Source organism: Camellia sinensis, chromosome 9, assembly GCF_055761805.1.
Source record: "Camellia sinensis isolate YWXY chromosome 9, ASM5576180v1, whole genome shotgun sequence".
In the NCBI taxonomy this organism is placed as follows: Eukaryota; Viridiplantae; Streptophyta; class Magnoliopsida; order Ericales; family Theaceae; genus Camellia; species Camellia sinensis.
The window spans coordinates 99036594-99064526 of NC_138969.1; the positions used below are offsets into that span (position 1 = coordinate 99036594).

At 37.2% G+C, this 27933-nt stretch overlaps 1 protein-coding gene across 14 annotated transcripts in view; it reads right to left on the reverse strand.

Moving 5' to 3' along the window:
* PRP39-2 (Tetratricopeptide repeat (TPR)-like superfamily protein) overlaps window positions 1–27933 on the reverse strand; it is an 80463-nt gene that overhangs the window by 35847 nt on the left and 16683 nt on the right. For 10 of the 14 annotated variants that reach the window (XM_082887357.1, XM_082887359.1, XM_082887351.1 and 7 more), the window contains 4 exons: window positions 23930–24159; window positions 9983–10150; window positions 2202–2559; window positions 1979–2122 (listed from right to left, as the gene is read on the reverse strand). In XM_082887357.1, coding sequence (XP_082743483.1) covers window positions 1979–2122; window positions 2202–2559; window positions 9983–10150; window positions 23930–23964 — 705 coding nt within the window. In that variant the 5' untranslated portion in view covers window positions 23965–24159. Of the gene's footprint in view, window positions 1–1978; window positions 2123–2201; window positions 2560–9594; window positions 9639–9982; window positions 10151–11118; window positions 11310–23929; window positions 24160–27933 lie in introns of those variants that run through there. The other 4 variants (XM_082887355.1, XM_082887354.1, XM_082887352.1 and 1 more) reach the window with 3 other exon arrangements.

Genomic DNA, 27933 nt, shown 5'->3' on the forward strand with positions numbered 1-27933 from the left:
GTTACCTAGAGACAAAAATCCAGTTGGATGTAAGTGTATGTACACGGTAAAACACAAAGCAGATGTTCCATGGAGCGGGTACAAAGCAAGACTAGTTGCTAAGTGCTTTACTCAGACTTATGGGGTAGATTACTAGGAGACATTTGCACCGGTTGCTAAGATGAACTCCGTGAGAATCTTACTCTCTCATGCTGTAAATTTGGATTGGCCGCTTCATCAATTTGATGTGAAGAATGCCTTCCTTCATGGAGACCTAGCAGAGAAGGTCTATATGGATATTCTCCCTGGTTTTGCAAATGCGAAGTCCAAAGGTAAAATATGCAAGCTCCGAAAGTCGCTTTATAGGCTAAAGCAGTCTCCTAGGACTTGGTTTGAAAGGTTTGCTCAAGCTATGTTGAAATATGGGTTCAAGCAAAGTCAAGCTGACCACACCTTGTTTGCGCAACACTCCTCACATTGTAAGATCACAGCTCTTATTGTTTATGTTGATGATATTGTTCTGACAGGGGATGACGGTGAGGAGATCCCTTGATTGAAGGAATACTTAACCACGGAGTTTAAAATCAAAGACTTGGGTAATTTGAAGTATTTCTTGGGTATTGAAGTAGCTCAGTCCAAGGATAGTATCTTCATATGTCAGAGAAAGTATGTACTTGACTTGCTAAAGGAAACTGCGATGCTTAGAGGTAGACCATGTGATACACCTCTAGAATCGAGCCAGAAACTAAGTGAGGATCAAGAGGGTGAGCCAGTGGACAGAGGGAGATACCAGAGACCAATGGGTAAGCTCATATACTTATCCCACTCACGTCTAGACATCATCATTGCAATAGGCATGGTTAGCTAGTTTATGCGTGCTCCTAGAACTTCCCACCTAGAAGCAATTATGAGAATCCTGAGGTACCTCAAGTCTTCTCCTGGAAAGGGTCTCTACTTCTCAAAACATGGACATCTCGGTGTGGAGGCCTTTACTGATGCGGATTGGGCTAGATCAGTCACTGATAGACGGTCAACCTCTGGATATTGCACATTTGTTGGTGGCAACCTAGTCACATGGCGAAGTAAGAAATAGAATGTGGTTGTTAGATCTAGTGCTGAGGCAGAATTCCAAGCTATGGCTCAGGGTGTATATGAGTTGCTATGGATTAGACTATTGTTGGGAGATTTGGGGATCCATCAGACCGATTCCATGAGGTTGTACTATGACAACAAGGCAGTAATCAGCATAACTCATAATCCAGTTCAACATGATAGAACCAAGCATGTGGAGATTGATAGGCATTTCATCAAGGAAAAACTCAATCATGGCATCATATGTACTCCATTTGTGAAGACTGGAGACCAACTAGTAGATATTCTCACCAAAGGAATAGGAAGCAAACCATTTCATAACATTCTCAACAAGTTGGGCATGAGAAATATCTTCACCACAACTTAAGGGGGAGTGTTAGAATAGGAAATTATATTCACATATGTTATTATGGTTTGATGTACTGGGCTGTAATGAGCTGGCCCATAACTCATGCCTTATGGCACTCCTGTAATTATGTTTTATTCTTAATATAAAAGGGAATGAGGTCTCACTCATTCCCTATCTCTTTCTCTTCTCTAAAATCTACAATACAACCACTATACAACACAAAATAGCAAACAATGACATGCATATGCATACAAGCTTCATTTATAACAGATCTGATCAACCTAAATCCAAATTCAATTTCAGTCATCAGTCTAACTAAATTTGAACCGTTAACAGGAAACCACATTGAATATTCTCACCGATCCAGCAAGACATCAGGTTCACATTGAATTTGGATCGTGCTCCAATCTATTGGCCAGAATGAACACCAACAGAATTCTAACAAAACTAGGAAAGAAAACAAAGGCCAGAAAATCAGCAGGCCTGAAAAGATACAAGTTACCACCACATCATTTTATCCTTTTTTGCAGGGATGGAAGGTTTCGAACGAAAGCATACCTTCAGAAATATTTTTGTTGCTCGGTCTAGTGCAAAATTTGCTAACTCTCGCCCTCCCTTGGTTTCCATGAATTCAACATAACGCATCCAGAATTCAGGGTACACAGCACAGGGAATTAAGCATCTCTCATAAAGCTTCACAGCCTACAAGTGAAAGAGTTTCAGAAATGGAAAAGGAATAGAAATAAGCCTACATAAGCACCAGAACAATAAAATAGCATACCCAATCAAAATCCTCTTGCATCTCAACAAAGTCCAGGTAGCAATGCCAATTTTCTAGTTGATTTTCATCAAGTGCCATTACATGAAAATAAGGCCTCTGGATATTAGTTTCAAAGCAATGTATTTTCCTTTCCACCTCACAAGCTTCCTGGTAGAACTGTTCCCCAATAGATATATATTTCTGCAGAGCTTTATACCTAAAGAAGCCAGTGAGAGGATCTAGCAGGTTGTTAATGACACAAGAGACTTCATCTTCAAGCATCGAGACTGCATCATCAGGAGCAGCTTCTGATTCCATATCAATGCAGTTGTTATGCTGTTTCATCTCTTCTTCCAGAATGGCCACAAACTTCTTAAAACTAAAATATAAATGGAAATGAAAAGTGCATATTATTCACAGTCGTGACACGGTCCAATAAACATATGAAAATTGACAGAAGAGAGTAGATAAAAATGTAGTACTGAATACAACAAAAAATTGAACGTTACTATATGGACATTTGCATACAATAGCGTGCAGTAGAATCAAAATAACAATGCCTATCAAATCCTTAGTGCACAAGCACACAATAATTGAACGCAGATGAAAAGAAAGAAAAAAGCTTTTAAGCAGTTATTCTTCACCTACATTAATAATACATTTAAGTTATAAAATATGGAATTCAGGTTTAGATGAGAAGAGAAGAACGAGAAAGAAAGACAGAAAGTGTAGCGATCCCAGTTTCGATCCTTCTTTCATATGTTTGCCACTTCGACTGGGCAGATCGGGGATCGAGCTGCCTGATCAGCTCACGGGGGTCCAGGGGGCAGCGCCCCTTGGCGGGGTCGAGAGGCAGCGTCCCTGAAAAAAAAATACAAAATGCATTCGAAGTTGCTTGAGCCGCACATGCGGAAAACATGAGAGGGCTTGTTTGGCTACTGCAATAAATGCAAGTGCGGGAGTGCAAGTGTGGGAGAAGCGCCGCACGTGTGGAGGTAGGTGAGTCTGAAATTTTAGTCTTTTCTTCTCTTTAGGCTGAGTGTATCTCACTCTTATTAGGGGTCTCTCTCTCTAAAAACCCTTTCCTCTCCCTTCTCTCTACATTTCCCTACGCCAAATTGGATCAAAACCTTAATTTCTCAAGATCCATTAGAATTCTGCCATAGTTTCTTCATCAAAGTTGGTTAACTTCTCGAGTTTCGACACCGTTGATTTTGGGGATTTCATCTCATTTCTTCTTCAAAACTTGAGGCAGGGATTTTCTTAGAGTTATATATATGTTTTTGCAAGATCTATATGATTTTCGAAATCATCTTTCGATAGCTTTGAAAATTGATTGTTGATTCAAGAAGTTGAGCGATTTTGAAAGTGGATTTGTCTCTTGCTCTTTTAAAATGCTCTCATGGGTTTTGATCTTCGTTGATCGAAGAAAAGATGATTTTGAAAAATTTTCTTTCAAAAGATTTGAGTTGTATAATTTTGGTGAAAAAACCTAGAATTTGGGAATTTTTTTTAAGAGACTGAAAATCCATGAATGACATTATTATATTTATTTTGTGTGTCAAAATAAATAGATGTTTGAAAATTTTCTTATTTATATTTATATAAATGATGAATTTCAAAGAATATGAGAATTATTGTTCATTTTGAAAATTATTGTTCAAAACGTTGAAATAGTCTTGAAATGACCAATTGTTGAGGATACTTGAAAAGAGAGAATTTTGTTATTCCTTGGATGATGAATTGTAATAAAAGTATTTATATTCATCTTGTGTTATTGGCATATCAATTCATTTGATTACATTAAACTTTGAAAGTTGATTTGAAAACTTGCATTGAGAAAAGAACGTTGAGAAACAAGTTTTCATGGAATAGTTTTGGAGTAAGTACGTTGGTAAGTCTTGATAGGTGATGTAAATGATATTGAATAAGTTGGCCTAAGAGTCCGGGGTGAAAGACCAAAAACCCGCACGGATAGGTGTCGAGCCTTCCGGTTAATACCGGTAAAAATGACAAATTAGTAGTACTTGTATAGTCTACTTGCAGACACCGACCTAGAGATTACCAAAGTCGTATTTACTGCTCTTGAAATGAAATTGTTAAGTTTTGAAGAATTGAAATTGCATGACATCATTGATTATGAGGGTTTTCAAAGATGAAGATATGATTTTCTTTCAAAAGAGCATAGCATGGCATGTGCATTTCATCTCTTGAGACTTGTATAAAATGTATGTACTTTATTAAGGATTTCCTACTGGGCTTTATGCTCACCCTAATGGATTTTTGTGCAAGAAAAGATATGGTGATGCCGCCTAACTAAAGGCGAGAAATGTGTGTTAAGAGTACGAGACTCTCATTTTGCTATGACTCTGTATGTGTGTGGGTTTGAATAACCGTTTTGTGTAACCAGGCTCAAGCCTTGGAAACTTGTAAACCCTTGGGGGTATTTATTTGTTCATTTACTTGTTGGATTAATGTATTGTTGCATGAAGAACTATTGTATCATTTAATGTAAGTTTAGAGATTTATATTCGGTTTTCCTTGAAAGAGCCATGATTGTTGTATTATAATTTGGGCTAGAAATTTGGGGCGTTACAGAAAGAACAAAAAAATATGTTTCGGGAACCTAATCAGTCCTCAACGTCACTTGTGTTTTATATTAAATCCAATGTTATATTTCAAGTGTCATAACATAAGACTAAAAATAAAAAGAAAAAGAAAGAAAGAAAGAAACAAGAAGAAGATAACATTCTAACACTCCCTCAAGCTGAAGCATAGAGATGAAACATGGTCAGCTTGAAAGACAACCTCAGGGGGGAAAAAAAAAAAAAAAAACTACTTAGTTCTTCATGAAAATATTACCCAAATGACCATCCAAAGGAACATAAGTAGTGACAATTTGTTTCTATAGCAACAAATATGAAAACAAAAAGTGACAGACAACCTCTATATGTTTTATTCGCTCATGAAAAACAAAGATTGTAAGTAATCAAGATAGCGACTTGATTGTGACAAAACATTTGCATAGGAGTAGGGATATCAATGCCAAAATCCAAAAGAATAACCCATAACTTTTCAAAGTCGGGGGAAAAGAAAAACTTCCTAAACCAATTGCACCACTCAAAGTCGATCAAACTGACTGGTTTTGCTTAGTTTCTTTACTAATAACTGTCTGCTTGGTTTTGAAATACATGAAAAATCGGTATTTGGTTCGGTCTAGTTTGATTGAATGAAAGACCAATGTACAATGAACTTACCAAGGTACTTTGACGTCAGAAACTTTAATATAATGCGTCTTATACACGTGCTGGTCATTGGAAGAGTATTTTGTCGTAATAAGCTATTCTTTTTTGTTTGTTTGTTTGTTTGTTTTTTTTTTTTTTTTTTTTTTTTTGGGGGGGGGGGGGGGGGGGGTTCCATTTACTAGAAAACAACTCATCTAGAAATATGGGTTACCTTTAGCCCGCCATCTCCCTCAATCTCTCTTCGTCTAATTATTTCTTTGCCAATGATGGCCTCCTCTTCTCCGTGGCAGCAGACTCAGTCAATCTCTCTTCATCTACCTCTTTTTCTACCAATGTTTGTTGCCTCTTCTCAGTAGGCCCATCTCCATCAGTCTCTCCCTATTTGCCTCATTTGCAAATGATCATCCCCGTACTTCACGATGGTTTTGAGAAAAAATAAAATAAAATTGAAAAGCAAGGGATATTTGACAAACATAAGGTGTGCTTTTACAAAATTGATGGTTTAATTTGTGAAATTATTTTAGAATTAGGGTTCAAAATTTAATTCAAGGTTTATTTTTTTGCCATTTAATTGATGGCTTCAATTGAGGATTTATTATTAGAATGGGGTTTCTCTCTCAAACTGTACAAGATTATGGATCTGCTATTGGGGATTTACTATATATATCTCAAATCAACCACATCAACCACCCAATGGTCAACGATGTGCTAAAGTTAAGAAGGACTTTCTGTCAGTTTAGGTTCCATAGCAACACAAAACCGACGTGGTCAGTGTAGGGGCAATCTCTCCAAAACCTGACCAGATCGAACCAAAACGCTTACACCCTAATTTCAGAGATACTACGAGCCATAGTGCAATACTCAACTTCATCAGCACTCAAACAAATAACAACATTTTGTTTTTTAATATAACAACTAGCAAGGTTGCCTCCAATACATGTACAATATATAAGAGGTTGAGCCTACCAACCCAATCAGCATCATGAAAGTTTAAAATCATTTGAAATATAAAAAAGCACATCAAATTGCTTCAAAAAAATCACCAGAATTACCAAGAGAACAAGACAAATCAGACCATGTAGTTGCCAACCATCAACATCTGTAGTCATCATACAGATGATGACATGACTGTTCTTTAATTCGACTGAAAAGCATTATTCTTTACTGAATGATGAATTTTATATTCAATTCAATAATAAAAGTGGCCAAATTTGGGTTCTAAGAACGTTGAGAAAAAGAATAGTATCTAATGACAACGACGGACATGTAACGACCCCAAAATCCGTATCCGAAATTACTTTTATGCCCTTGTGGGTTAATGCATTTTAATTTAATGATATCTGTTTGAATTGAAGCATTATCTGTTGAGTTACGACTTTAAAGTTGAATTGCCAACCTTTATGGGTTCAGAAATCGGAATTGAGTGCATGGATATGTTAATGGGAATTTTTAGAGCTATTTGGGAAAATTAATTGGAGATTTAATTCGTCTGATTCGTTAGTGCATGTTTGGGTGGTTAACTTTGTACTACAAATTGAAGACCTTAAAGACTTCAGAAACCAGAACAGAGGACATATTTATGATCAGCGTAATTTTTAGAGTCACCTGGGAAGTTTAATTGAAATTTGATTTTGTACGATTCGTAAGGGCGTGTTTGGCCCTTCCTATTTGTGGAAAGCTTATATATATATATATGCTATATGAGTTGTTCAACTCAACCTTTGAGCCAAGAAAATATCTAAGGAAAGAAAAATTTGGAGAGAGAGCAAGAGAGAAGCAAGAGAAGAAGAGAAAACTTGAGAATGATGAAGAAATCAATGATTTGGCTTGAATTCATCATGCTTATACAAGAATAAGTGATGGTAAAGGCTTAAGGTAAATTCTCCCTCCCAATCCTTGAAGATCATAAACTAAAGAGTGAGTTTCTTGGGTTATCTATGATTGTGTGTTGGGTCTTGTTTCTTCAAGTAAGAAAATGTTGAATCTTTGAATATGACATGAATTATGTTACAACTTAGTTTCTTGTAGGAATTTTATGGTTCTTACAGAGGCTAAAGAGGATTCCACCATACAAGTGAGCTTTGAACCCCAAACCATGGCTACTTTATGCTCTTGTGTTTTTTTAAATCTTAATCTTGTTCTTATGCTTGGGAATTTGAGTAGTATTTTGAGGTTATGATCTTTGATGGAAGCTAATAATGTGAAATTTATCATGTATTAAAGAGTTTTAGGCTTTGATTTACATGAAATTGGGGTTTGATTTTGAAAATGAGAGGTTCCAAATTATGCAGCCATTTTCGGACTGCAAATTGCCCAGAGCCGCACGGGCGGCGGGTCTTCCCGCACATGTGGCAGTCCAGTCCCAAAACCAAATTTGATTCTGCTAAAAAGGCACGTAGTCCCGCACGTGCGGCCCCATTCCCGCACGTGCGGGGACAGCTCTGTCCAGCTAACTTTGGACAAACATATCTTTTGCATTCGGACTCCGTTTCGAGTGATTCTTAAGCCTAAAATCAAGCCCCGGAAGTCTAGTTTCCAATGGCGGTAGTCTCACACCCAAATTCTAAATACAGAAATAGTTATGCCCAAATTAGTAACAACTGTTCACTTTCTGTTTACCAGTTTGTGCCGTCTCTTCGCTTAAACCATTTTCCATCGATTCCTCCTATTTTTTGAGACATGGATTATAACTTATTAAGGAATAATGAGCTTGGTACCACCATGGCTAATTGATTACATGATCAAAGAGAATAAATAAAGGATCGATTATAATCTCATATTATGTGTTGTGCACTATGTTTGTAGGTCGAGACGAGGACATCGTCCCATTACTACCGGGAGCCGATCACTGTGAGTAATAGTAGTGTAACGATATGTTTCACTTACTTCCAGTGATTATGATTTATGTATTGTTATTTGTGAATGGCCTATTCCATTGATATTGTGCTTTGATTAAATTAATGGATATGATTGAATAATGGCATTGATATGGACCTAAGGTCGTTCTGTCCCTAGTAATAGACGTGGGCCCGAGGCCGTTATGATGTGAATTGTTTTGTCCCTATTAATGTAGTGATACATTTGCCTTCTGTTAATAGTTATTATTAATGTTCTGTTATTCGCAAGACAACTATGTCGACTTATAATAAACGTGCACTATTGAGTAATGGTATTCTTATGAATCTGAGATTATTCTGTTTTGCTAATACTGGACTTGAGGCCATTCTGTATAATCTGTTGGGCCTGAGGCCATTCTGTATAATCTATTGGGCCTGAGGCCGCTCTGTATAATCTGTTAGGCCTGAGGCCGCTCTGTATAATCTGTTAGGTCTGAGGCCGCTCTGTATAATCTGTTGGCTTGAGGCCGCTCTACATAATATGTTGGGCCTAAGGCCGTTTTGTATTCTGCATGGGCCTGAGGCCGGTCTGTATTACATATGGGCTTGAAGCCAGTCTGTATTACATGTGAGCCTGAGACTATATTGAAATATAGTTATGGATAAGACCTGTGTATAGTTTGGTATCTGTCTATTTATTTTATCCAAGGTTTTGCTTATTCAATTAACCTCCTTACATTGCTATTATTCACTGAGCCTTGCTCATTCCGTTTTATGTATATTTCTGTAGGTGAGCCATCGGAGATTGACACCAGAGTTGTTCTGAGGCTCACCTGTCTGCCAAGTCACCTGGGGTATGCCTCCGTGTGGAGGCCTTAATTTGTGTTGGGAGTCATATAAATTATTAAGTCTTATGTAAGTGTGTGTGAGATCTATATAAATTCTGTGATCGTACATGTATATATGGGAGTGTATTTAAATGCTTAAATTTAATTAAGCCATCATGTATACACTAGCTCAATGGATGTTGTCTTTTATTAATATTGCTTCCGCTTAAGGCACCGTATTTGGTTAAATATTATTTTAAAATTCTGTTTTGAGGCCTATGTACAGGCCGGTCATAAACCAAACTTTTAGGGGCGGGTTTGGGTCGTGACAGGACAGATAAATGGGCATCTCTGCTTGTCTAAATTATTTGCACAGCAAGGCTAGGTTTTTAGGTGGAAAAGTTTTTTTCATTGCAATTACAGAAGAAACATGGCAGATGATGCAAATATATGATTCAAGTACTCCCTGTGCAACTTTGAAAAATGATTATGATTATGCTCTTACATGTTGTTGCTGGTTAAGCATCAACTACTGCCCCTAACAGCAATATCTTCTACACAAGTATTAATTGAGCAAGCTTCAGCTATCTGTTCAAGTATCTATGTCCACAAGTTACCAAGTTCAAGAAAGAGTCCTAAAACCGCCATATCACCAAATGGTAGCAAGTTCACTTCATATTTTTTTTCCTTCACTTCATTTTCTAACCATATAAAAGCTTTAAGAAAATTTATTTCCTACCAACCACATAAAATATGATAATTAAAAAACAAAACAAAAAAAATAGAAAAGCAGACAACAGTGCAAAGAAACATTAATCAGTAAGAAAGTCTATTATAATCCACATTAAAAGAGTATATTTACAGTGAAATATTCGAAGCAGAGAGAGGTATACTTATCATAATAGCGACATAATCTTTTTGTAGGAAACTTCAAAGTCTGAACATAAATCTTGGCAAGGAATATCCACTGCTGCTGAGAGGACTCAAATTCAATGTACTTATCCCAGAGGGGATAACATAAGTAGTCCTTTCCAACAAAGGACATTGCTCTTTTAAATAATCTGCAGGTTAAATTTGGAAAAGTATTAGTAACTGAGATAAATAGAAAATACTTAAATTACAAAAGCACCACATTATCTGCAACAGGTGGATGTTGAAAGGATTCACTTGGATATTTCCTCTTGTTACTGAAACTGAGGTTTTTTCAAAGCTTTTGCTCTTTAAGTCATATGCAGAGACTAAATTTGACACCACTCTTAAGATTTTCAGAACTTATGGTGGTGGTGAGTTTGACAATCACAGATTTCATGATTATCTTTCTTCTCAGTATTTGTGACAACCAATCATTCATGTACGACACATATCATATTATTCTTGCATTCATGCCTTGTGTGTTATGCTTTCTGTGAATTAGGACATGCTAAGGACTAGAGTAGAAGAAGAAGTTAGTTTGAAAATTAAGTGTAGGAAAATTATTTGTTTTGAGCCTTGAGTTAGGAAACTTATCTTGAACTTGAATGTTGAATACTTAGATGATTCAGTAAACCTTAAGTGAGGAGCTTAATGATCTTAGTCTAACGAGTAGGGTTTAATGGGTACTTAATTAAAAATTAAGGGATTAACAAAAGTTAAGAAGGATTAACTAAAGCTTAAGTAGGATTAATTAGACTAATGAAGATTAAGGATTAAGCATGGTTGTCTGAATCGTACGATTCGCAATACAAGTCATACGATTCAATACGAGTTTTGCATATGGCAATATGAATCGCAAGTAGGAATCAGAAATCTACTAGAATCGTGCAATTCAAATATGGAATTGTAAGAATCGGAATGAATCGTCGATATTTGCGAATCTTGACCATTCAGTTCGCTCTTTTTTATTTGGCTTACAGCACTATAAATCGAGATTGTTTGGTGTCTTTAACCCCGAAGAAAAAATAAAAAACAAAGAAGAAGAAATCGTCAATACATACCAGGATGACAAAACGAAGAAGAAGACAAAATGGTAGAAGAAATCGTCGATACATACCAGGATGAAGTTAGGGCTTAACGAATAGAGGATTCAAAGTCAATTAATGAAGAAATCGAGGAACAGAAGTCTCTTTTCTACCCAAAATCTGAAGATATGCAATGTTTATTTGATGGATGATTTTCTACTCATTGTCGTTTTCATGGTCTCATATTTTCTTTTATGTTCTTCACTTTTCCTATGGCTGTTGGGCAACTTTTTCTTTGCAAGACTTTTGTGCCTTTTTGTTCGTGGGTCTGTTTTTATGCATTAAATTCTGCTGAAAGGACTGCACATGTCCTTCTCTAATTATATTATATTATATTATATATATTATACATTATATTTAATATATATTTTGTAATTGTACACTTCCACTTTAATATTATTTATTATATATATGGATTGCCATTTTTTCATCTTTAAGAACTATATATATGATTTTATATAATATATATATATATATATATGTAAACATTTTATTAAAAAAATATAAAATAAAGTGAATCTTACTATTCATGATTTGATTCGATTTAGGATTCATTTTTTTTGAGAAACCGATTCCCAATTCGATTCACGATTTGACAACCATGGGATTAAGTTTGATTAATTAAAACTAACCTTGGTTAATTAAGTTAATGGGTCAATTAATGAAACACTTAAATTAATTAATCAAATCCTACAAACAAAAGAGAAGCTTGGAGAGGTTTTGAGAGAGTTCTTGATAGTTGGAGAAGTTTGGTGTTTTTGAAGGAGCAAAAGATGAGAAAGAGGAGAAATCAAAAGATCAACAAATCCTAAGCTTGGAAAATCAAGAGAAAATCATCAATAGGTAAGAAATTCAACCCTCTATCTTGTATTGTTGCTTTAATCTAGCTAAAAAATCATCTAGGCTAAGATTTGAGAAGATTGAAATGAAGAAAAATGAAGAAAGTTTGAAAGAACTGTTAACATATTATATTATTATCTGAGTTATTAGTTTGTAATTATTCTATGCCTCAGGGCTCCCTTGTAATTTTTACAAACTTTAATCTTCATTAATATAAATAGGGGATGATATCCTAATCATACCCTAAGCTGGTTACTCTCTAAAATCATCATGGTATCAGAGCAAAACCCTAACACCTAGACCTATCACAAACCAGAGCCACCAGCCACCACCGGAGCCAGTTCCTCTCTCTCTCTGTCGCCTCAAGCCGACTCCACCCTGAGGGGCTTCGGCTCAAGCTGAGAAGGACCCACGTAGTTTCGGGTGGGTTGATGCCTGTCTAGGGTTTCGGCTCACCCTTGTTGGTCGAACTCAGCAACAAAGATCACTCTAGGGTTCGAAACTTACCTGGGTTGGTCATCCACTGGTGTCGACTACTCTTGGTAGCCCCTCTGCCTCAGTCGACTTTCCCCATGCCGTCGTCTCTTGAACAGCTTCAGTCGTCGCTCATCTCTGGTATGCTTTAAACGTCATTGATCTTCAGTCGTCGCTCATCACTTCGTTAATGTCTGGTATTACCTCTGTTTGGGTTTACATCTCATATGTCGTGTAGTGCCTCCCTTTGATCTTAAACACAGCACAAAACACAAATAAACAAACAAACAAAAAAATTCTTAATTTTGTTATGCATTTATAGTGGTCATTGTGTCTGTTCTTCCACCACCACCTTCCGGGTTTGTGATTGCCACTAGTTTTGTTACGGGTTCGGTAGTATAGTATCCATGGCAGATTCCACCAGTGTGTCCACTACCCCTCAAACACAAACAACTAGAAGTGAGAGTCCCATCGGACCTACTACCATGCCTGACAACACTAACCCTAGTCTGAAAATCACCACCTCTCTATTTAATAGTCAGAACTATCTAGCATGGTCTTAGAGTTTGACTATTTTTTTGAAGAGCAGAGAGAAGATGGGGTATGTTGATGGCAGGATACAGACACCTAGCACCACTAACCCGGGTTATGACCAATGGGAGATTACTAACTCTTTGATTATGGGTTGGCTTATTCATTCGATGGTTCCAGAAATTAGTGAGGGCTACTCGTCTATGGAGACTGCCCAAGATGTTTGGGATGCTGTGGCTGCCACCTATTCCCGCAAAGGAAATTTCTCACAGGCATTTGAGTTGCGCCGCTCTATTGAGAGCTCTATTCAAGGGGAGCAAACTGTTCTTCAATACTTCACCTTCCTCACCAACGGCTGGAAACGTCTTGATCACCTGCAGGACTATAAGCCTATTTGCACCACTGATTTTGTTGGGTACAAGAAGTTCATCGCACAAGAACGGGTCTTTAAATTTCTAGCAAGCCTAAACATGGAGCATGATCCGGTTAGGAGTCGAGTTCTAGGTATGGACACTCTTCTTTCACTTCAGGAGGCATTTGCCTACGTACAGAATGAGAAGAGTCGCCGGTCTGCTATGATGTCCCCTGTCTCTACTGACCGCTCAGCATTACTGTCTACCCCTCGAGATGGCCTCAGCCTAACTCCCATCCCTCCGTCTGCCGCTAAGGAGTCTGTATTCTGTGATTATTGTAAGAAGCCGCGGCATACTCGTGAGACGTGTTGGAAGCTTCATGGGACTCCATCCGGGGGTTGAGGTGATCGGTCTGGTTCTAGAGGAGGTCGGTCAGGCTAGTCTAGAGGACGTGGCTCCTATTCCTGAGCTCATCAGTCTAGTGCCGTTGATACACTTGATTCTAATTCTGCTTCCGTTGGCCAAGCTTCTAATGCTCTCTCTGGCACGACTACTAATAAGCTTGAGGATGTTCTGCTTCAATTGCTACACCGCCGGTCTTCTACTACTCTCAGTATATCTTCCTCGTCATTTGCCCGCTCAGGTAACTTAGCCTCTTCTCCTTGTGTTTTCCTATCTCATAAGTCTTTGCCTTGGATTTTTGATTCTGGTACCTCAAATCATATGTCTGGCTCCTCTGATCTTTTCTCTGCCTGTAAGCCCTCTTCAGGTCAGGACAAAGTTAGGATTGCAGATGGTATTGTTTCTTCCATTTCTAGGAAAGGTTTAGTCCAAGTCACTCCTAGCATACCTCTATCCTCTGTTCTCCATGTTCCCAAGTTTTCTGTTAATCTGTTATCCTTGAGTCGTCTTACCCAGGATTTGAATTGTAGTGTGACGTTTTTTCCTGATCATTGTCTTTTTCAGGACCTTGTCACGAGGAGGACGATTGGCAGTGGTAGTGCAAAAAATGATCTCTACTTCCTAGATCAACCGGACAAGCTTGCTTATTCTTCTACCACGCGTTCTACTACCCCCGCTAATTTATGGTTGTGGCATCGGCGTCTTGGACATCCTTCTTTTTATTTACTTAAGCATTTATTTCCATCTGGTTTCGCAAATCATCATGTGTCTGAATTTCTTTGTGAGTCTTGTCAACTTGGAAAACAACACAGAGCTTCTTTTGCTCCCAATTTTAATAAAAGTTTAGTTCCTTTTTCATTAATACATTCTGATGTTTGGGGTCCCTCTCGTGTTATGCCTGTGAAAGGTCACCGATGGTTTGTTACATTTATTGATGATTTTTCTCGTATTACTTGGGTGTATCTCATGAAAGATAAGAGTAAGGTTTTCTCTGTGTTTCGCAATTTTCATAAGATGATTTGTACTCAGTTTAGGGCCACTAACAAACTATTTCGTTCTGATAATGGAGGGGAATACATAGATTCTAGGTTAGGACAACATTTTTCTACTCATGGCATTATCCATCAGACCTCTTGCACCAATACCCCTCAACAAAATGGGGTGGCAGAACGCAAGATTCGCCATCTTCTTGACATGGCTCGGTGCATGTGTTTTTCTATGAGTGTGCCTCGGCCGTATTAGGGCGACGTTGTTCTCACCGCTACACATCTTATTAATCATCCTCCTACACAGGTCTTGCAAAAACAAGCTCCTCTTCACGTCCTCCTAGGTTCCCAGTCCTTGTTTTCTATTCCTCCCAAAATATTTGGTTGTGTCTGTTTTGTTCATAATCTCTCCTACTCGTGGTAAGTTGGACCCTCGCTCCCTCAAATGTGTTTTCCTTGGTTACTCTCCTACTCAAAAGGGGTATAAGTGTTACCACCCTTCTTCTCGTAAGTGGTTTGTGTCCATAGATATTACTTTCTTTGAGTCCCAATCCTATTTCTTGTCCTCTCCGGTGTCACAGTCCTCATTTCCAGGGGAGCCTTGGTGTGAAGTGAGTCTTGTGATTCTTATGGTGGAACCAGTTGTTCTTGCACCACCCTCTTCTATTGGGACTATAGAACCCAATGTCACCAAGGATAGAGAAGGGCAAGTTTATGTCCAGGACATAGACAGACAGAAAGTTAATTGGATGCAAGGAACCACTTCTGCTCCTCCACTGCCATCTCTAGCTTCTGATGAGAGTCTAGGTAACTTTGAATCTCTTCAGTCCATTGATCTTGATGTTCCTATTGCCAAGAGGAAGTGTGTGAGATCTTGTACTCAACATCCTATCTCACATTTTGTGTCCTACTCTCATTTGTCATCCTCATATAGAGCGTTTGTGTCAAATATTTCCTCTGTTAGCATTCCTAACCATTTTCAGGATGCTCTTGCTACCTCTGAGTGGAAACTAGCCATGATTGAGGAAATGAAAGCACTTAGGAAGAATTGCACTTGGGAATTGACTGAGTTACCTACGAGCAAACGACCTATGGGATGTAAATGGGTGTATACTGTGAAACACAAAGCAGATGGTTCTATTGAGCGTTACAAGGCAAGACTTGTGGCAAAAGGGTTCACTCAGACATATGGCATTGATTATCAGGAGACCTTCGCACCCGTAGCTAACATGAATTCAGTCAGAGTACTCTCTCTAACAGCTAATCTAGATTGGCCGTTTTATCAATTTGATGTCAAGAATACCTTTCTCCATGGTGACCTCGAAGAAGAGGTATATATGAACATTCCTCCTGATTTTGAGGGTCATCAGACAGAAGGCAAAGTATGCAAGCTTCGGAAGTCATTATATGGTCTCAAACAGTCTCCAAGGGCTTGGTTTGAGAGATTCACTCAGGTTATGCTTAAATATGGCTTCAAACAGAGTCAGGCAAATCACACCTTGTTTGTGAAACATTCCTCACGTGGTAAGACTACAACACTTATTGTTTATGTAGATGGCATAGTTCTTACGGGCTATGATAGTGGAGAAATACCTCTGTTGAAGAAATATTTAGCTAGTGACTTTGAAATCAAAGACTTGGAAAGCTTGAAGTATTTTCTAGGAATTGAAGTTGCTCGCTCCAAGGATGGGATATTTATCTCACAGAGAAAATACGTGCTTGACTTGTTGAAGGAAACTGGGATGCTTGGCTGCAAGGTATGTGACACTCCACTGGGACCCAATCAAAAATTGGGAGATGATGAAGGAGGAGAAGCTGTTGATAGGGGGAGCTATCAGCAATTAGTGGGTAAGCTCATTTACCTATCTCACTCCCGTCCTGATATTGCTATTGCTGTGAGTATAGTTAGTCAGTTTATGCATGCTCCTCATCAAATTCACTTCAAGGCTGTCATGAGAATCTTGAGGTACTTGAAATCTGCTCCTGGTAAAGATCTTTATTTTTCAAAGTATGATAATCTTCGTGTGGAAGCCTATACAGATGCTGACTGGGTTGGATCAGTAACTGATAGGAGATCGACTTCAGGGTATTGCACCTTTGTTGGAGGCAACCTAGTTACTTAGAGGAGTAAGAAACAGAATGTGGTTGCCAGGTCAAGTGCAAAAGCTGAGTTTAGAGCTATGGCACAAGGGGTGTGTGAGCTTTTATGGATCAAGTTATTGTTGATTGATCTAGGTATTGATCAGACGGACTCCATGTGGTTATACTGTGATAATAAGGCTGCTATCAACATCGCTCACAATCCGGTTCAACATGATAGGACAAAACACGTTGAGATTGATCGCCATTTCATTAAGGAGAAACTCACTAGTGGTACCATTTGTACTCCTTTTGTCCAGTCTGGTGAACAACTTGCTGACATTCTCACCAAAGGGGTTGGGAATAAACCATTTCATAACATATTAGGCAAGCTGGGCATGAGAGATATCTTCGCACCAGCTTGAGGGGGAGTGTTAGCATATTATATTATTATCTGGGTTATTAGTTTGTAATTATTCTATGCCTCAGGGCTCCCTTGTAATTTTTACAAACTTTAATCTTCATTAATATAAATAGGGGATGATATCCTAATCATACCCTAAGCTGGTTACTCTCTAAAATCATCAAGAACTAAGTTGGTGAGTTCTTAAATTAAATCTTGTTTTTAGTTGGTCTAACTTTGAAATTATTGCATAGAAATGAGTTTTCATTGATCATTTATCATTATTTTATATTTTGGAACATTAGATGTTAAGATTTGAAGCATTGAAAATGAAGAGATGAGAAAAGGTTTGAAAAGAGAACAAATATGAAGAATTTTGAAAGTAAATCATGTTTTGATTCATGAAAATTCAATGCATAAAAATGTTTTTCCATGGACTACATCATTTATACATGCTTTAGCACCTTAGATATCAAGTTTTGAGGTTTTTGGTGAAGAAAATGAAGTTAGGAACCTCAAGAACTCGAAGAACACATCCAGCCCAGAATTTTGCTCAACGGGCACTCAATCGGCCACCATCAACCGCACGAGCAGCCAAAGCCAAATCTGCCCTAACATGAACCACCGCTCGTGCGGCCTAGGCCACCGCACCAGCGGCCAACCCACCGCACTGCGGCCAAGCCTCTGATGCATATTGCTAGACCTCCGCTCGTGCGGCCCAATTTTGGCGCACGAGCGACCAAACAAGGCACTTGTCCGATTTGCATTCTTTCCATTCCTTTTGACTTACCGGACTTCCTTGTACGTGTTTTGAACCTAAACAAAAATTAAATACAGCTAGAAACCGATTTAAAGAATGTTTGATTAGAGAAGAAAAACTAAAACTAAGTCATATGCTTAAATTAGTTTAAGAAGCTTGCAAGTTAACTAGTATTTCAATGTCTTGTTCATGTCCTGTGTAGGTCAGACTTTGGAAGAGTTCACCCCCTTTGTTCAAGGAGCCATTTGTGAGTAGTAATGTTGTAGAGTTATGTTTGTTAAACTATGATTCGAAATGCAAAACCTATGTTATGTCTATGAAAGCTATGCTAATGATTTATTATGACTGAACATCCTATACTCTTGTATCATGTATGAAGATGACACCCTTGGAATATGTCCTAGTTATTGGAGGACTCATGCCAATGACACCTTCTTATGTCCTAATCATTGGGGGACTCATGCCGATGACACCTTGTTATGTCCTAGTTATTGGAGGACTTATGCCAATAACACCTTGATATTCAAGAATCCTTGGAATGTTCATCGCTACGTATATGCTTACTAGTTAAGTTTTGTGCTATCATGATTTGGTTCTAATTTTCTGAAAAATAAGTTTTTTGTTTTTTGGTTTTTTTTTTTTAGTCAATTTTTTAAATATTTTAAGCAAATTTATTACTTTTTAGATACATTTAATATAAATAAAATTAAAAAGTATAATATTTGTGAAAAAAAATCTTTAAAAAATTCACTAAATACCAAAAATACAAAAAAAAAAATTACGAAAATTAAATACATTTTCGAATTCTTGTGTATTTATTGCTTTTTTAAATACTTTTTTTTACAAATATTTTACTTTTTATGTGCATCTAGGTCAGATGCATCTAAAGTAAAAAAATTATTTAAGAAATTAAAAAAGTTCACGAAAAAAAAAAAATTCAATTTTCAAAAAATTAAATTCAAAAAATTAGAACCAAACAAGGTTATGTTCAAACTATGATCTGGTGCTTAGTTTTATTACAGCTCATCGATGTTCATTCATTTACCGCTTTACTTTATTACTATTCACTGGGCAATGGCTCACCCCTTTCCCCTATATGTATATAGGTGATGAAGAAGAACATGGTTCTAAAGAGAAGTCAGTTTAGAAGTCTTTTTCTTTTGTTTTTGTTCCTTGAGAGATGTACCCTTAAGAAGACAACTTTGTACATGCGTTTTGGGTTTTGTAAGGTTATGTTGTGAATGATGTGCTTTCTTTTTGCTGTTTGGACTTACAAATATTAAGATGATAATATGAGAAGTATTGTTGTTATGTTTTCATACGATTTATGCACATGATTTGAATGGACTCTTGGTAATTAATGGACACATGTTTCCGTATAAACCCCAATGTTATTAGTCCAGTCTTGTCTTGTCTTGTCTTTTCTTGTCTTGTCTTGTCTTGCTAGGCCTTTGGTAGTTGAGTACTACTGGCCGGTCATAATGCTATCATGTTTGGGGCGAGATGGGGTCGTGTCAGTATTCTTCATCAAATGACTTGTCCCTACAATCCCCCACAAAATGGTATAGCAGAGAGGAAACATAGGCATCTTGTCGAAACAACTATCACTTTTCTTCATCAATCTTCCCTACCTCTCAGCTAATGGCTTGATGCCCCGGCCACTGCTGTCTATCTCATAAATCGCACTCCTAGTTCTAAACTTGAGCTTCATACTCCCTTTGAAAAATTGTTCAATTACTCCCCTAATTTTCATTCTGTTAGTGTTTGGGTGTAGATGTGAACATGTCTTCCCTTTCTCTGCATCTTCTCCTTCTCCTTGTACTCCTCCATCTTTACCTCAACTTCAGTCTTTCTTTTGTCCCTCTACCTCTCAGTCCCCTCTTTCTTCTAGTCTTGTATTCTCTTATCCTCTCAATTTTTTTAGCATTTACCAAAACCATGAACTTTTTAGCAATAATTTTATCCTAACAAACAAAAATGCTATTGAAAAAGCAATTGCCAAACTAGACCTTAGTTGAGTCTTGAGCATGTTCTATAGTGAAGCATTTACAAAGAAGACTTCGACTTCAAGTTTTGATCATAAAACTCATGCATTGCATGCATTATCATCATTTAGAAGGTTTTATCTTTGGTTAGTCTTTTGTCTTTGTTTTTATTGAGAACTTGAACATAAGTTTACTTTTGTAGTATATGCTAGCTTAGCTATTCAACTTGACTATTAGATCTCAAAGGCTTGGTTATTGGGCCTTATATTTCCAGATGGTTGAGTTTTGTATGTATAGCTTCTAAGAAGCACAGGCACAGACACACCGACAGGCCAATTTTCAAAAAATGCAGGACATGACACGTGGGAAAGACGCACAAAATATATAATCTTATATATGTCATATATATATATATATATATATCATTCAAACATAATTAAAAAAAATGTAATATAACAATTCATTTATACATTTACATTATTTTTTCATTCATTATTGTATCCTAAGTTATTTAGTTCAAACCTATAATTAGTTTTATGTGTCTAATCGGTGGACAATGTGTTCAAGAAAAGGACACAAGTGTCCGAAGAGTTTCCAGATCTAAAAAAAATTTAAAAAAATAGCACACGTTTGACGAGTTGGACACTTGTCGAGAGGTGTCCAACGAGCATAGCTGTTCGATATAGACATGACATGGATACACCACCTTCTTAGAAGTGTTTGTACTTCTTAGTATAGCTTAAAAAACTTGCGTGTTCAAATGCACAAAGCAACCACTCGAACGAGAATGTCAGTATCTTTCATAATGGTTCCAAAGTATCCATTGCTTGAACACCGTGAGCATTCATTCGAATGCAGACCTTTTTGTTTGTAAAAACGAAGCACATGTTTCCAACTAGGGCTGCGCAAAATACCGCCCAAACTGCCCCAATCTGCTTCACTCTGTGCAGTTTGGGATGGTTGGGCAGGTTGAATGATTTTTTAAGGCGGGTTGGTTTGAAGGCAATTTAAAATTTACAACCCACCTCTTTCATCTAACTAACCCACCATAATTTATATAAATAAGAAATAAAAAAAGTTTATCACATAAAACTCGTCCTCTATAGTTTGAATCTAAACAGAGGTGACCGTTCGGAACAGAACAGGGCCCTCCGAACAAAGGGTTTTTTCCTTCAAGCAATCGCAATCCTTTGCCAGTTCAAAAGAGTTGTAACCTCTCCGAATAGCCTCTATGGTGCCTATAAAAAGGTTGTTCCTCGTCATTCCCTCTAGCATCCATTTTTTTCTATTTCTTCTCTGCATACTGAGTGTCAGAGAGACAATACTGTGACGACCCCAACATACATATTATTTTTATATATTATTTTAGTGAGCATAATTGTATGATTATATGTTTAATTTGTACCTATCTATTTGCTTCTAAAATATCTGTTAGAATACCGACTTAGAATTCGAAATTGAAAGCCTAAACAAATTCAGAAACCAAAATTGATTAGTTCAATAGACTAATGGGAATGTTTAGGATCATATGGAAAATTTAATTAAAATTTCATTCAGACCAAAATAATTAGAATAAATTAATTAGACTTGATTAGGATTAACTAAACCTAAGCTAAATTAATTAGCCTAATCCAATCCTTCCATATACATATATGTGCCTCAAACATTTGAGCTCATTTTCCTTCAACAAAATTGTGGCTGAGAATATATATATATACATATATATAGAGAGAGAGAGAGAGAGACCAACTTCTAGAGAGAGAGAGAGAGAGAGAGGAAGGATTGTAGAGAGATTGAAGAGGATTTGAAGAAATTAAGCTAGCAACATCTCAATTCAAGGTTTAGGTAAGATTATCACCCATAATTCTTGTAAATAATTAATGCAGAAGTTAAGTTCATGGAGGGTGTAAGATTATTTGCATGAAATTGAGAAAAGAAAGCTAGAATCAACTTGATCATGGAAGAAATGAGTTAATTGTGCACATGCATGCATAATTCTTCATCCTTGAGTTTGATTTTCTACAAATTCATACATGCATGGAATTTTTACACATTGACTTGAGGGATTCTTCATGTTTCTACACTTCTCATCTCATTTAATCATTGTTTGAAAGGAAAGAAGCGTAAAACATTACATGCATGGCAAGAACATTAAATTTTGAGCTTTGTTTTGGAGAATTGAAAGAGTATTTGAGGATATGTTTTCAAAATTTCCATGAATTCATGTTTTATAAAGAGTTTCTACACATTTCTACCATGTCATGCAAGCTTCGAACATGAAAGATACATTTTTGAACTTCAAAGAGCAATCTAGAAAACCCAGAATTTGCCCAATCCGCTCAAGCGACGGATCCATGGCTTGACCACACTTTGTATGCTCCTAGTATTTTTGCAAACAATTGCACTTGGCTCGAGCGACCAAGTGATGGCTCGAGCCTACTTTGACACCATCTAGCACTTTTACAATTAGGCCACACCGCTCGAGCGACCAAAGGTCCACTCGAGCGAACACCCTGTTTTCAGCAAAATTTGGCAAACACTCACATGTGCATATTTGCATCCTCATGCCCTTTTAGGCATTCTTAAACATCATTTAGACATTTTTGGCCATGGAATAAGCTAGAAACACACGTAATAGAGTTGAATTAAGACACGCTATTTGTTACAAACGAGCGCTTCAATGTGTATCTTTGTTATGTGTTTTGTGTAGGTGGTTATCCGAGGTCCAACACTTGTGCCAGCCTACTGTAAAGATATGTTGAAATGTATTTTTGAATTACTACAAGAATGTTATTTTGAAATGCTAGTTTGATAAGAATGAATTATTGTATCTTTTGAAAAGTAATCGTGGCATCCTTAGTGAAGCCCTCGCCTGGGAGAAATAATATCATGGCCCTTTGTTTGACAAGGCCCTTGCCTGGAAGAAACAATACCAAGCCCCTTTGTTAAATGAGCATAGAGATCTCTGATGTTGACCCGAGTGGTCCCTTTGCTTGACCTAGATGGTCCCTTTGTTTGGACCCATGTGGTCCCTTTTGTTGACCTTAATGGTCCCTTCGATATATGCCTTCAAGCCCTTTGCTTTACACTATTGAATGTACCACATATGAGTTCTGATTTATGAACTTTGATATGACAAATACTTAATTATGCTTTGTTTCGAAACTCATAAAATATGATTTGTATTATACTAGACATCATTCATTTAACCTCTTCATACTGATATTACTCACTGGGTTTTAGCTCACCCCCTTCCCTTATATATATGTAGGTGAGCAAATGGAGCATCAAGTTTAGAGAAGCCTCAGGAGTCCACCCTCTATAAAGCCACTTTTTGGGTGCCTCCGTGATGGGGCATACTTGGACTCGAGTGGAGCCAAGCCGTGTGAACCCTTAGTTTATGTTATTTTGTTTTTGTTCTTTGGGGATTTGTTTTGAATGAATATTATGCGTAAGAAGTTCAACCAGATGTGTTGTATCTACGAATGTAAATAAGAATGGATGTATGAGTTGTAAGTTTTAAATACTTGTGTAATTAGCATGTATGCACCACTCGATGGACATAGTTATGTTCTATTTATTGCTTTCGCAATGTCCCGTTTACTATTATTAATTTTTTGTCTCATCTTTGAGGCCAGGTAATCTAGCATTACTGGCCGGTCATGGCCTAAACCTCTAGGGGTGAGTTTAGGTCGTGACACATAACATAGTTTCTGGTCACTGGGCAAACTGATTGAATTGCTGCTTCAGTTTGCGTAAAGATCATTTCATCTTGGGAGATAGATGTCCGTTGATTTGTAAGCACCAGTGCAAGGGACAAATCTGTCTCAAGAAGAAATTGTCCAACACTTGACTTGATCTAGTCCTATTCTGTTTCTAAAATTTGTTTCTGCAATTCCGTAAGTTTGTTTTTTCTGCAATTGCTTGCTGTTGTGATTTCTGGTTCATAATTTAATCACATAATTACACAACATACACAGAAAATTATTCCAACAAAAACTACATGAAGATTTCAAAGCATAGAAGTTACCTACGGACATCAGATGGATCCTCATATGCCGACATACTGAAGCTACAATATTCAACCCAAATACCGACACAGTATGTTGCAGATTGCACAGCTCGTTCAAAGATTTCACCAACCTTGTCAACCGTGCATAAGTGTGCCTTATGAGCAGCATACTTCCTCCAGTATCCATGGCACAAAGGATATTCCGACAAAAAGGAGTCATACACTGAACAGATCTTTTCTATATTATCCTACGAGGATTACAAAGAAGAGTTGTTTTATGTCAGCATCCTAACAGCAATAAAAGATTTACTTCATAGTAAATTTAAGCAAATGCACTACACAAAAGAATTTTTTCCAGAGTCTACATACTGGCCAAAACACTTCTGTTATCAGATGCTCTATGCACAAGACAGGACTGTAAAGAACTTACTATCATAACCATCATTACTGTCATATAATCATCATTCCAGTGTTTGAGAATGAAGAGGGTAGTACTTTTTAAATCCTTAATAATGATTATTCATTTGAACCCCATACTATGCAATGTCTGCACCAACATTGACAACTCATTTTTAAATATTAAATCAAGATTCCTAAAAACTCCATTGGCAACTATGGAGGAAGAAGCTTTGTTAGCTAATCAAAGTTTGCTGCCTATCCAACCTCATATGTGCGACTCTATATATCATTGATCGTTAGGGAGGGGTCAGGCATTAGACTTCGTTGATTAATCAATCCCTGCCTCATATCCAACTTCATTGTAAACTCACCCCAACCCAAAATGTTTTCATCATCCTACTTCTAGAAAGATAACATCCTAACATTTGCTAACAGTTAATCTTAGCCTTAATAAAATCTATGCCCATTGAACATTCATTATAATATTAATAAAACAAAGTATTCAAAATATATTACTGCTGTAATACCACAGAGCACTTTGACACCTATAAGAATAGTCAGGTGTTATTATGTTATTATTTTATTAGTTAAGGGTACTATGGTCATATTGTAATGTCTTCGTATAAATATATGCTGCTGGTGTAAGGTTGATTTAGCACCCTAAACCAATTAGTCAAAACATCTTCTCTTCTCTCTCTCTCTCTCTCTCTCTCTCTCTCTCTCTCTCTAACCCTAACCCTAATTTTCACCTATTTTGCATTCTAACTTGGTACCGGAGCATCGTTCCTACCTTCTCAAGTGCTCATCGGAATCTAGAGATCATTGTGAGATGACAGCAACATGCTGACATCAGCATGATGTCATCATCCGTACGGACAAGTTGGGCTCTCAAGGATCGATTCTTCCTCCTGAAGTCATTGGTATTTTTGTGGAATTTTTTGGAACCATTTGCTGTGAGTTTTGTATTTTCAAATTTTTTGGTTGAAAAATCTCCAATGGTGTTTTTGCTCTCCTCCTGCGCATTCTACCAGGTAAGCTCATCTCTAGGAGGCCTTGAGGTTTGTTTTGAGATTTGGATTTGGTCTTTTTGTTTGGATTTTTGGTGCGTTTTCATCCCAAACTGTTGTTTATGGTGTTTTCTAGTGTTCTTTTGCTACTGTGTTATTTAGTTCTCCTTTGTTGCTTTGTGTGTTTGCCATGGCTGAAACAAAACCTCATGTGGTTAAGGATGATGTGTTGCCCAAGTCTATTACTACCATGAAACTGAATGGTTTGAATTATTTGGCTTGAGCTCATGTAACAAAAAAAAAATTGCGTAGTAAGATAAAATTCGGCTTTCTTATTGAACTTCCTCCTGCTACTAATAATAAAGCCTATGATCACTGGTGTAGTGAGGATTCTTGTCTTATGGGATGGATCTGGCATAGCATGGAACCCAATGTTGCTATTATTGTGGAATTTTGTGACACCTCCAAGGAAATTTGAGACTCCCTTGCAGAGTCACTTTTTAGTCAGAGTAATGTCTCCTGGGTCTATGAGTTGTATGAGCAAATTTCTGCTGCTCAACAATTTGGTCGTTCTCTACCATATTATAATGACCATAAGAACTAGTGGGATTAATTATTGCAGCACAGATCTTTTACTACTGATGTGGCACAACAAAAGCGCCATTGGAAGGAGTTTATGATGGCCTCTTTACTCGTTGATGGAGGCAAATCAAGAAATGGATTTCATTATAGAGAAAATCCCAAAATAGGTACAAGAGCTCTCAAGCTCTGAAATATTCCATATCAAAATATCATAAAACTGAATACTAGAGGGACCTAACCACCTATTTATAGGATAAAAGGCCCAACTAACCCTAACTAACTCTTATAGTACTAAAACATAACTACCATACTAATTCTAATTACATCACTCGTGGGCTTAGATTCTAACTTAAGGGGTTTCAAAGATCAAATCCTTGCTAGTGAAACATTACCTTCCGTTGCTAATGCCTATTCACGGTTGAGTTCTTCTTTGGGACAAGGTCAACCCTCATCTGGTTCTACCTCTCAGACCTTGTCCTCTTCTGCATTGATCTCTAGCAGTGGCGACCGTGGGCCTACCTGTGGGAGTTTTCATGGCCAATCTAGTTATCGTGGCTCATATACTAGTTTCCATTGTTCACATCGTGGTCGTTCTTCTCATGGTTCTCGTGGTGGTAGTGGGTGTCAAAATGGTTCTGCGTCCCGTGGTGATTAGAGTGTACTCATTGTGGTTCCTTAGGCCATTCTGAGCCTTGGTGTTGGCAGAAGTATGGTAAACCTGATCATATGAATCAAGTTATAGATGTTCCATCATCTTAGTCTACATCTTTTCCCTCTGGCACAGTTGCTTCCTCAGCTAATTCTCATGATGCACTCACCACTCAGATTAGTGAGCTTATTGAGCTAGTCCAGTCTCTTCGTACTGCCCTCCATCCATCCTTTACTACATTGGCTAGTTCAGGTAATATTGCATGTATGGCTCAATTGTAACACCCAAAATAATGCCACGTATCGCAATCATATTATTATCTACCCTTGAATGTCTTTAAGTCAAATTAGCAATATCATTATATAGAATACTTAAAATAAAGCATAGAAACGAGTAGTGAGAAAGCCTTGAAGAAGAGTGCCTAAGAAAAAGGAACTTAAGGACACTTATGATTGATGAAAAACTTAAGACAGCTTAGAAATAGAACCTTAGTGTGAAAGTTGATAAATGACATGGAGTTAGGGAATTGATTTTGAAATGAATATTGACTACTTAAATGGTTCAGGAAACCCTAAGTGAGGAGCTTAATCATCTTAGTCTAACAAGTAGAGTTTAATGAGTACTTGATTAAAAATTAAGAGAGATTAGCAAAAGTTAAGTAAGATTGATTAAGGCCTAAGTGAGAATAATTAGGCTAATTAAGATTAGGAACTAAGCATGATTAATTAGGACTAAGTATGGTTAATTAGAACTAAAGTTGGTTAATTAAGCTAATGGGACAATTAGCGAAATACTTAAGCTAATCAATTCTCATCAACAAAAGAGAAGAATAGAAAAGAAATGAGAAGTTGTAGGATCATTCTTGTGTTCTTGAGAGAGAGAGAGAGAGAGAGAGAGAGGAGCTAGAGAAGAGAAAATAAGGAGAAAGGAAGAGAAATCATGGAGCTTCAAGATTTAAGCTTGGAAAATCAAGGAAAAACCATTTCTAGGTAAGAAATCCTACCCTCTATCTTTTGTTATTGTTATAAGCTAGCTAGAAAATCACTTAGAATAGATTTTGAAGGATTAAAGTTGGAGTTTTGTAGTGAGTTAAGGAAAAAGAAAATAGTCTTGAAGATTTGCAAAGAAAAATCATGTTTTGATTTGATTAAGTTTAGGATTCATTGCATATAAATGTTTATCTATGAAATACACATCATCAATTCATGTGTTGAAGTCTTAAACATCATGCTTTGAAGGATTGAAATGAAGGAAATGAAGAAAGGTTTGAAAAGAAACTAAGTTGAGAAGGTCTTGAATTAAAACATGTTTTTGGTTGGATGAATCTTGAATTCATGCATTCAAATGAGTTTTCATGGATCATACATCATCTATTTATGTTTTGG